This window comes from Alligator sinensis, unplaced genomic scaffold (assembly GCF_000455745.1).
Source record: "Alligator sinensis unplaced genomic scaffold, ASM45574v1 scaffold247_1, whole genome shotgun sequence".
In the NCBI taxonomy this organism is placed as follows: domain Eukaryota; kingdom Metazoa; phylum Chordata; order Crocodylia; family Alligatoridae; genus Alligator; species Alligator sinensis.
The window spans coordinates 2,986,519-2,997,342 of record NW_005842002.1 but is presented as its reverse complement, the minus strand read 5'-3'; the positions used below and the strand labels follow the sequence as shown (position 1 = coordinate 2,997,342).

Sequence of the window (10,824 nt, the reverse complement as noted above, 5' to 3'; positions counted from 1 at the left end):
TTTTAAATATCCTTAAAACAAGGTACAGACTATCTTTTTTTTTTTTTTTAAAGGAGAACTTCAGTTGAAAAGCTGGGGGGTTAGTCTGCAGTTAGTCTTAAATTCTATCAGCAAACTTAACTTCTTGTAAAACATCAATAAAATAATAGCTTTTATTGGGTGCCATTAACTCTACACACAATTATGGATGTATTGAAACAAATAAACAATGGAGTCACATATATTATACTCTAACTCGTGCATTCTTTGTGAAAGTAGAAGAGATCAACTGAATGTTAATGACATGGACTAGTGAGCCTCTGATGCTTGCAATTGTTGTAGCCCTGTGATAAGGCTTCTTTAATTATAACTGGTAGCTTGGTCTGCTCCTGCTGCTGAGGCATAGGGCATAAGATACGAGCCAGGTTGATGGGGGCCTCTCTGCTGTCATATGATTAAACAGGCAATCTAGTGGAGAGACTGATTAGACGGTCAAATAAATATACGGTGGTGAAATCCTGCTAGACAAATATGAATGTCTCTTTTTTAGTTCTGGTTGCTTTACTAATGTGTAATTCCCATACCTAATTCTTATGCATTTATCCATGGGGAAATTAAACTTCAAAAACTTGTGGTGTTTGGTAGTAATAATCAAAACCAAAATAACTTACTTTTAATGCTGATTGTGGCTGGATTTGAATTTCTGTTCCTGGTGTATATTTATCTAAAAATAAAAGCAACAAACCTTCAGTTATAGCATTTACAGTTCACTGGCAGACACGTAAAATCTCTAGACAAATACCACTGTAAGAGAGGAAGAAAATCACCTCTGCACTGGGCCTAGGAATGAGGAGAAATGGCTTAACGTCCTTTACTATCCTAAGCTTGGTTTGTGGATTGCAGGGAGGAATAGGGATTTTACTTCCTGGTATAGGACAGGAATGATACAACTATGATTTGAGAATGGTCTGGTTGTTTCCATGTGAAAAAAGTTCCCAACACAGGATGATGAAAGCAGGGAAAGGTGAGAGATGTGTCCCAGGTCACAACTCTTCCAGAAATGCTATCAATTCTACTTCCTCTTAGACCATGGGTGGGCAATTATTTCAGGCAGAGGGACGCATACTAAGTTTTGGCAAGCCATCTAGGGCCGCATGACAGGCAGCCAGGGGCAGATAAATATTAATTTTCTAAATTTTTTAGGGGCCCCATGGGCCAGATAGAATGGGCTGGTGGGCTGCATCTGGCCCGCGGGCCGCATTTTGCCCACCCCTGTCTTAGACAAACGAGGGAGTATATCAGCTGATTTCTGTAGGGTCCCTTCATTTAGCTGCATGCTACTGATGCAGGAGTGTAACTGAGGAAGAAGGGTAAGTGAGGCATCTGCCCTGGGCTCTGTCATAGAAGGAACACCAGACTGCCCCCCCTCCATTTTGCAGCTCAGTCACAACAGGTGAGCCCAGACATCGAAGCCAGGCAGTCCCTATACCCAGTAGTGTGCATGGGGGACAGGTCAAGTGGAATGGCACTCCCCCCTGGGATTTTTGCCACAGGAGGTGCCGTAATGTACTGTAGGTGGGGGAGGGCAAGGAAGCAAACAATGCATCAGGAAAAGCCCCATGGGAGCCTGCACTATGGAGCTATTGCAGCTGAGCCCTGCATGCTGGCTGCAGCAGCTCTTTGTGGCTGTCCTGGTGCCTTGTTTGCTCCCCACTGCCTCCACCCCACAGGGCACATGGCTGCCAGGCCTTCTAAGGCTGGGCTGTGCCTGCTGTAGCAAAGACTTTGGGGAGGGGGGGAGAATTTTGGTGCCCTCGGCTGAAGCTGGTACACACGAATCGTGTTTCAGCTGCAGCAGCAGCTGGTACTAGTGCAGAGAGAACCAGGGCCAGTAACACCCCCCCAGGTTCTCCGGTGTTCGGCAGTGCTCTACGCAGGGCACTGTGGGAGCTTGCTGGACCGGTGCAGGAAACAGGAGAATGAAGTCGGGGGGTGCAGACTCATCTCCTGAGGACCATGCTCTCATGTCCCTTGATATAAGCTTGCCTGTTTCACTCTGCTCTGTGAGGAATGTCGCCATAGAATCGTGGTTTCCAGTCTTTCTTGGCTGGGGCCCCACTTGCAGGCACGTGACCCAACATTCATTCACCACAGCTTGTGCTTCCAGTTCTGATCTAACATCACAACACATTATGGTATGTGGAATGTGATGACATCACAGCATGTCGCAGTATGCAGATGTGATGACATTATAGCACATTCTGGTGTGAGGATGTGATGACATCACAGCTCCTCGGTATTGGGATGCAATGACATCACCATATCCTGGCATGACATCGCAGTGCATGATGATGCCTTCCTGGGTCTGGGGCAAGAAGATGGCTCTCACCTGGCTGCACCTGCTTGCAGCCCGGCAGGATGCCAGAGGAAGTGGTGACCCCGGCTGGGGCTCCTCCTGTGCCACACAGCCATCCTCCAAAACTGCACTCATCCGCGCCGCTTCTGGACATGTCCATGTATGTGACTTGAGGTACCCGCCCCCCAGCCTCATCCCATGCCACGCCCAGCTGCACCCGCTCCCAACTGTGGCTGCCACCTGAGCCGCGCTCAGCTTCTCTGCGTTGCTAGGCAACAATAATGCGTAGGCAGAAAGGCCAGGCAGGCACCTCCGCACTCCCAGTGTTCGCAGCACACACCAGCGCCCCCTGGGGCCTGGGAGGGACGCTGCCACCCAGTGAGCAGCTGGGACAGCGGCGCCTCCTGGCGGGGCCTTGAGCCCCAGCAGGGTTTGCTGGAGGGTTGTACAGTATAGACGTGCATGTGGAGCAATGCAGCACACCATTCTGCCGTGCCTTGGGGGCACAAGCCCCATCCTCCCCCTCCAAAACACATGGCAGCTCTTACCCGCTGCAGGCCCCAGGGAAACCATTGGGGAGCAAAACTGAGGCACGGGATGGGTCTGATTATAAGTTGTCTGTTTTCTCCCTCCCCAAGAACCATAGGAATCCCAGGCTAATTACCTGCAGGGCTGCCTTAGGTTTGGGGGAAAAGGATCTTAATGAGAAGATGACCCTGGCTGGAACCCCGAGGGGCTGGGCAGCGTCTAGTCATCTGCTCCTTTGCAGAGGGTCACCTGCTCTGCTGCCCCCTGGCCAGAGCAGATGACCCTGCAGTGCACCTGAAGGCCAGGGATCATAGGCTTGTGGGGCAAAGGGTCATTGGTTCTGGCAGGCTTGGGTCACACAAGGAAGGGCCACAATGGCTGGGTGACCCAGCACCCTCCTGTTCCTGGGGATCTCCCTGGTCTGCTTCTTAGAGCAGGAGGCAAGCAGGGTAAGAGCTCAGAAGCCTAAAGAGCCCTGTAACAAGCTGAGACTTTCAAACACCCTGGCTTCACTACTGAGAGCTGAGAAAGTAACCTTGACTCCTCAGCTGTGAGACAGGTCACCACAGGAGCTACAAGTGAGGACGCAGCTCACAAGGTGGCTGGCAAAAAACCAGGTGGAGTTAGATACACTTTAGAAGTGTGGACATTATGTGCGTGTGTATACAAGTGTGGACATATATATATTGTGTGTGTGGAGTGTGTGTATATGTATGTGTGTGTGTGTGTATATATATATATATATATATTTATTTAAGTATGGACATTTATTTATATATATATAATACACACACTCCACACACACCCACATATATCTATATACACTATTTAATTATTTTGCAGTGAGCTGTGCATTTATTATCTGGAAAGGACCAGCGTTCCTGAAAATTTCTAGCTCTGAATTAAAAAAAATAGTCTCAGGGTAAATTTAACCGATTAAAAAAGATAGCAATATATATCACCTTCCAGCATGAACGTCTTGTGCCCCCTGGTGACTGGGGAGCCCAACGGTGGCAGGAGCCCGGCGGCGGTAAGTGGGGGAGCTCCCGCACCTGCCATCAGTACTGTCGGTGGCGAGAGGGTGGGGGTGGCAAGCGCCGACCAAGAGTTGTCGATCAACCGCAACTGCCACCGGCAGCATGCGCAGAGGCCAGCAGTGGTGCTGGTGGTGGGGTGGTGAGCGGTGACCGCCTGCAGGCGCCTTTTTGTAGGGGGTGCACTGCCATGAGCAGGGGGTACACATGCACTCGCGAGCACGCCCTATGCGTCACCCCTGCCTTCCAGGATGTGAATTGGCTGAATGAACTGTGCTCACACTTTTAGGAAAAGGGCAAATCTGAGCTGATACTCAGGGATACTTGGAGGATACTTGTATATTTTGATATTTTTAGTCCATTTAACCTTTGGGGCCTTTTCTTGGTTATTTGAGTCTCCTGTGGGATTTGTAAGGGCAACAGCAGTTCAAGGATTTTATCTGTAGTTCAGTCATATTTGGGGAAAAAAAGCATTTCCTAAAACTAAACTGAAAATGCAAGCCTGACATGAGCAGTCAGTTTATAATCGGAACAATACAGTACTGTAAGTAAAAAATATCTAGAAAAAACTGGATCATAATCTATAGGCCTTGTCATGGGTTCATTTGAAACAGTTGCAACTCATTGGAATGGTGTGACATATTAAAGTAAATATGTTTGGAGATAACCCTTGCTTGAAAGGGAGCAACTTTGCAATGCTGTACATTGCCTTCAGTGGAGTGCCTCTTGAATTACACATATGTAAGGGAGAGCAGAATTAAGCCTGTTGTTTTCAGCAGGTAAAATAGAGGGAAAAATTTTCCCCCAAAGTCTCAATTACAGTTTATTAATAGTTGTAGGTTTTAATAAATCATTTATGTTTAAATTTATATTGTAAATAAAATTCTTCAGTTTTGTGTTCAGCATTATGCCAAGGGCAAATAATTACTATTAGGTTGAACAAATTACCAACCTATCTAAGAAATTATTTTATGATATGAAATATCTGTGAGGAAGTTAGGGGGCTGTGCTACAGAGCAAGATAGCAGGAAGTAAAACAGTTGCTTAGGTTGATGATATTAATAAAGTTCTGGGTCTTGTGGAAGTAAAGTGAGTTGAAATCAGTGGCTTTTGGTTCTTGTCCTTAGGAACCTGGTTCTAAATCCTAAATGTATCTATCAGTTGGTAGTCACAGCGATTCCCTGAGTGTACTACTTGCTAAGATTACCCACAACAGAAATTACAAATGATGATACTAAAGAGCATTACTGTGAAATAGAAAAGATCCTTGGAAGTAACTTCTTTAGTAACTTTTTAGGTGATACCTGTCCAACCTAGTTTTACCCAAGAGATCCCTAAGCTTCTGGTAGAACTGTAGAACAGTGAAATCCACGCATGCGCCATATGACTAGAGGTGAGAAGTTTCTAGACGGTTTGAACTCTCAACCTTGATGAAGTCATGACCTGCTTTTTAAGGTCTGGGCATGTGCAGTGTGTAATGGTAATGCAACTGTTTAGCAATGTTGATATGTTAATTATGATCATGTTGATTGTATGGAGTTGAAACAGTTTGAAGTGATTGGTCTTTTTAAGTATTGCCCGGATTTGAACTTGATTGGGTATTATGCAAAGAGCAATGATTGGACCATTGGGTGAGTGACAGGTGGCCATAAATCCTGTCCAGAGCAGCCAGCAGAAGCTTTGGGAGCTCTGGGAACATAGGCTCTGGCTTGGGCTCACTCTCACTCTGGCTGGACAGTGCTGACTCTGGGCTCTCGGGGGGCAGGAGTTCATCGAGCACAGGTTCCTTGCTGTGACCTGGTCATTGGGATTGGGCTTGCTGAGGCTGACCTGTCTTGCGCTCTTTCCTTCGGGCTTCGTCTGTGGAAGCTGCAGTTGGGTAAAGTATCACCTTTCCCTATTTGAGGTGCTGAGTACCTAAGTATGGAAAAGCTAGAAATCCTCAGGGACTGTCAGAGGGCTTCTCCTGCTGACTAGGACCAGGGTGTTATTGCTGCCATCTGTGGTTTCTGGGTTGCCTGAAGTTGTACAGCCGTTAACTTTGTAGTGATCAAAGCTCATTGTAATGTGTAGTTGATAGGTTGTGTGACCAGGGACATTGGGTTTGGGATGTGCGTTGAGTTATTGTCTTGTCAAGTGTATTTTACTGTGTTGCGGCTTGAGTGTTATGGAAATATTGCGTCGGGTAGTTGTTGTGCCGGTTTTGTTGTGTAATACAGCTTATATTGCTCAACCTACCTGTGTTTGTAGTGTGTAGCTACTCTTCCTAACTCTGAGTGGGGTCGGGCAGTAGATCAATGCTTAGGGAAATTAACTTACTTTTAATGCCTTGAACCTGACTACGTGTGAGTCGCAGAGGATTATCGACCCTCTGGATTGATGAGTTAATTGGCATCCCCATGGGCAGTCCTACAGAATGAGCAGGAAAGGGTGTGTCTACATATAACGCTACATCACCATAGCAGTGCACTACTACTGTCCCTGGGCAAGAACTGTGATGCTGCAGCTATGTTACCATAGCAACGCGCTCCCTCCTTATAGCTTGTTGCTAAAAAATGTAGCAGCTAAAAATAACTGTGTGCCATGCCATGCACATGGCACAGTATGAGCTGTCACTGCACCATCATTTAGTACTTCCAAAAGGAAGTACGTTATGTCAGTGCAGTAACAAAGGCACCATAGGGACATGTGTAGACATGTCTGAAGGGCATGGAAAACCAGTTTCTCAGTTGATGGAAATTGCTCGCTTACATCAGAAGAGGACTTGGACTGGAGCTTGAGATATTTTGTGGGATTCCCAGATTCACTGGTATAAAGTATGATCAGAAAGAGTAGTACCCTTATTGGACCCCTGGAAGGACAAAAAAATGGTACCTATAAATGTTCTAAAACTCTAAACTTCTCAGCTATGAAGAAGCCATTAAACTAACCCTATATGGTCATTCTGTGATGAGGGTTGTGTGAACTATCTGGGAGGGCTTGGCTACCTAGGAAAAAGAAACGGGCACCTTTGAAATAGTTGCTAGTAGCCAGGGACCTGATGTACTCAGGGATGGTTGGATGAGTCACAGTATCTCTCTTGCATCATAATAATTTAAAATGTAAAATACATAATCTGAAGATGAGGATTAAATCTTTTATGCTTAAACACCTGTTAGGCATCCCCTGTTCACCTCCTTTTTCTTTTTTGTTTGTTTCTATAAGCAGTTCAATACAATGAGGAATAAAAGAGTTGGGAAGATTTGAAGTGTGGCCTTTTAGATGAGTCATGGTTAGCACAGTGTAGCTGCTTATCTTATTGATTCCCAGTCTCCCTATTGAGGCCTGAAAGGAATGAAAACTTTTCTCAATCCTGGGCTTTCAGTATCTAGCAAAACCTCAGAAGCTGAACAGCAACACATACTCTATGTAACACAGAGCACATAGCCATTGCAGTTTACTGAACAGGGACTTCGGCAATCTGCGTTTCATTTCTGGCTCTTTCATTGGTCTGATGGTTAACATTAAGCAAGTAATGAGGGTAATGATGCCATCTTCCTTTTTTAAAGCACTTTGTTATCTGCTGATAAAAAGTGGGATAGAAAAGCATTGTACTATATAACTGGAGCTTCAAAAGAATCACTAAGGATTATGAGACTTTTCTAAACTGATGTCTGGCAGAATGACTGCTCCTTCCCTAAAGCCTGGATACATAGAAAGTCTGCCCCAGATTTCAATAATTGCTTATTTTTAAAATAAGAATACATACTAATGAGTTGCATGATCTTCAGTAGCTTCAGATGCCACGATCTCTTGGGATGGTTGAGTTATGGTGTCTAGAACCCTGTGATTCTTTCTAGTGACAGGTGGATAAACACAGACAGCTCACAAAATTTGCTCATGTCCTTTAACATCACAGAAATATTGGACTCAGCTGTAAGGTCACCTGTCACATCTTGAGTTTATAAGAGGATGCATATCAATATTTCCTGAACCTTTAAAGAGGTGCAGCCAACACAGGTTTATTAAAACATTGCACCAGTAAGGACATAAATATGACAGGCCTAAAGGCCTCATGGCCAGTTCCAGACCCAGAACACATGAAAAGTTTAAAAATGTCAGCAAGTCCCCTGACTTGCTGGAAAAAGAGAAAATCAGAGCCGATCTCAGTTTGCTTAAACTCAAGTCTTTCAAATGGATCTAAAGTTTTTAAGACAGAATGATTTAAGAGATGATTTGGGGAAAATGTTACCTTCACTGCTTCTGTGCTCAGCTTAGGCTGATGAGTTATACATCTGATCTGGCACTGAGGCCATGGGTAGAAAGAAAGACTGTCCTACTCTCACTTCTTAAGAAACTGCAATACAGAGGAAGACTTTTTGTCAGATTGCAGGGGTGACCCAACCCAACCCTATGGGCTGGGAGAGGATCTGGTTGCTTCAGGGATTATGCATTCTTTCCATCATGCATGGTAGTGGAATAGTGATGGGTGAACTGCTTTGACAGAGTGTTATTGGCTCTGATATTGGCATCTTGATGCATTTGATGCTCAATCGTCACTTCTGTCAGCAATGAGACAATAGACAATACCTGTAACATGATACTAACAGATTGAAGGCATTTTACACAGCCGCGGAAGAACAGTGATGTGGGTTCCCATAACTAAACTGCTGTCCTGGCAACATATGCCTTTCCAAAGTGCTGGTTCTGGGATTTCAATCCCCCACTGTCCTTACATAAAATGTGCAGTAGAACGTTCTGAACAATGAATGGATTTAGGTACCCCGTCAGCTCCTATAATGCAGGCACAAGGAAGGAACAGCATTAGTTGTCAGTGCTTTCTGTATGGCAACTCTGAGAACTTTAATCTTGTATCTACTATGAAGGCCTTCTGTGTCAGCAAGACTTGTTATTATTAGAAATAGACGGTGGGAGATGCATAGAAAAGGTAATTCACAGATAAGGGAGAAGAGTTGACATAACTGAGGCAGGAGTGCAAAAATTAGAATCTAGCATTAACATCAAAGCAGCCTTGAGATTCTAAATTCTGGATGCCCAGGTTTGCACTTCCAGTTAAAATGGAGAAAGAAAATAAAAATCTTACCTAACATGCAGGGCAGAGGTGACACCCTAATGAGGGAAAATGAAAGTATGGAACAGAGAAGAGCAAATATGTGGGGTCTGAGGCTTTTACATTTCATATAATCTTGGAGATGAAATTGGTAGGAAGCAGACAGAAACTGAGTCAGTTTGATAAACAAGGTAAGTGCTTACAGCAAGGACCTTTGGCTATTGGTGTTGCCAGTGGTGTACAACTGGTTTCATAGTAGCTAGGGTCAGGAGGGATGTGAACAGATCATCTAGCCTGATCCCCTGCCACAGGCAGGAATGAGTGCTGGGTTCACAAGACCCCAGACAGGGGATCATCCAACCTCCTCTTGAATTTGCCCAAGGTAGGAGCGAGGACCACTTCCCTGGGAAGTTGGTTTCTTTACCTTTTCCCCTGGATATTCTTTGGCTGTGCTGAATGGCTCTACTTCCTCCTACTCTCTTTTTCATTACCTTTTTTGCTTCAGGCCCACTCTCCCTGTGTCTCTGCTTGTCTTCTTTAACCTAACTTTACCCAGAAACATCCTCTCTGTCTTTGTCCTTCTTTTCAGTTGATCGTCAATCTGCTCCCAAAATTAAAGATACAAGTAGACAAATCAAAACGCAGTATGAAATAACATGAAATAACAAAAAGAATGGTAAGACCAATGTGCCTGCATAAAGAGCTTCTAGTATGCCTCAAATGCAAAAGGAAAGCATTCAAGAAATGGAAAAATGGGTAGGTCACCAAGAAAGCATACCAGAAAATAGCAAGAACCCATAGGGGCAAAATCAGGAAGGCAAAGGTAAACAGTGAGCTGTGCCTGGTGAGGAAGATTAAAGACAACAAGAAGAAGTTTTGTAAGTATGCTGGCCGACCAAGGACCACTGTTAAATAGCCAGGGTGAACTCTTAGCAGAAGATGATGGAGCTTCTTAACAGCTACTTTGCCTCAGTTTTCACAGAAAGATGAAGCTGTAGCCAGATGCCTAAAAAAAGATTATTTGGACCTCCTGTAGCAGGCAAACTGAGTTATGCCAAGGCTTTTTAGCCATTGTCCAGGCCGTCCTGGCACTAAGCAACAAAATTGAACAGAGTGCCTTTTGTGGCACTGGACGATGTAAGTGCTGTGACTGGGCACTAGGTGAGCAAGGCACAACAGTTTCCCTATAAGGAATGTGGCTGGCATAGTGCCAGGGGATTGGTGCACCATATAAGGAATGCTTGGCACAGAGCCAGGCGATTGGACAATTTGGGATTAGAAAAGTTATAAAAGTGATGGACAAACAAAGGAACAAGTGTGTTTTGTGTTGTGACCCTGGGGAGACAGGAGCAACCTTGGAATTCTTGTTTGAACGAGGAATCCAGAAACTAACATCCCACGCACCCAGCAGAGGATCTGAGGCCACTACCCCCAAAGGTTGCTGCTGTAACGTCTAAGGAACCACTTGCCAGGTCGTATTATGGGGAGGAAACCTGTAATAATAGGGATTGCTATTAAAATTCACTTGATACCAAATAGGACGAGGGACCGTGTCAATCCTTGGAGGGCTCTGGCAAAAAGAATCCTAGGGGCAACACCTCCCATTCTTTTCTTAAAACCATCAAGTTGTGGCAGGCGAGTAAGAGGGATATCCACCTCAGGCACTGAGGCTCCGAGTGCCCAGTAGACCTTCTCCATGCACAAAGTGGTTCATTGGTCGGGAAACCAACATCATTTCAGGGGAATAACCTCCTGACCCGGCCCTCTCAATCCATGGCAATGTGCAGCCCACGATAGCGTCACACTCCAAGTTGCTTGGGCAACCTTGTGAACTATGAGCTATGTCCTTGAAGTCCAGCAGCAACAGTTCACTAGGC

The 10,824-nt window shown here is 45.2% G+C and overlaps 1 protein-coding gene across 1 annotated transcript in view; it reads right to left on the bottom strand.

Annotated features, from left to right (window-relative positions):
• Window positions 1–2,549, bottom strand: part of LOC102377800 (coiled-coil domain-containing protein 110) — an 11,171-nt gene extending 8,622 nt beyond the window's left edge. Inside the window, 3 exon segments of the mRNA XM_006021746.2 lie at window positions 651–703; window positions 2,369–2,428; window positions 2,431–2,549. Of these exon segments, the coding sequence (XP_006021808.2) occupies window positions 651–703; window positions 2,369–2,428; window positions 2,431–2,530 (213 nt within the window). The 5' untranslated portion in view covers window positions 2,531–2,549.
• Window positions 2,550–10,824: the final 8,275 nt, after the last annotated feature.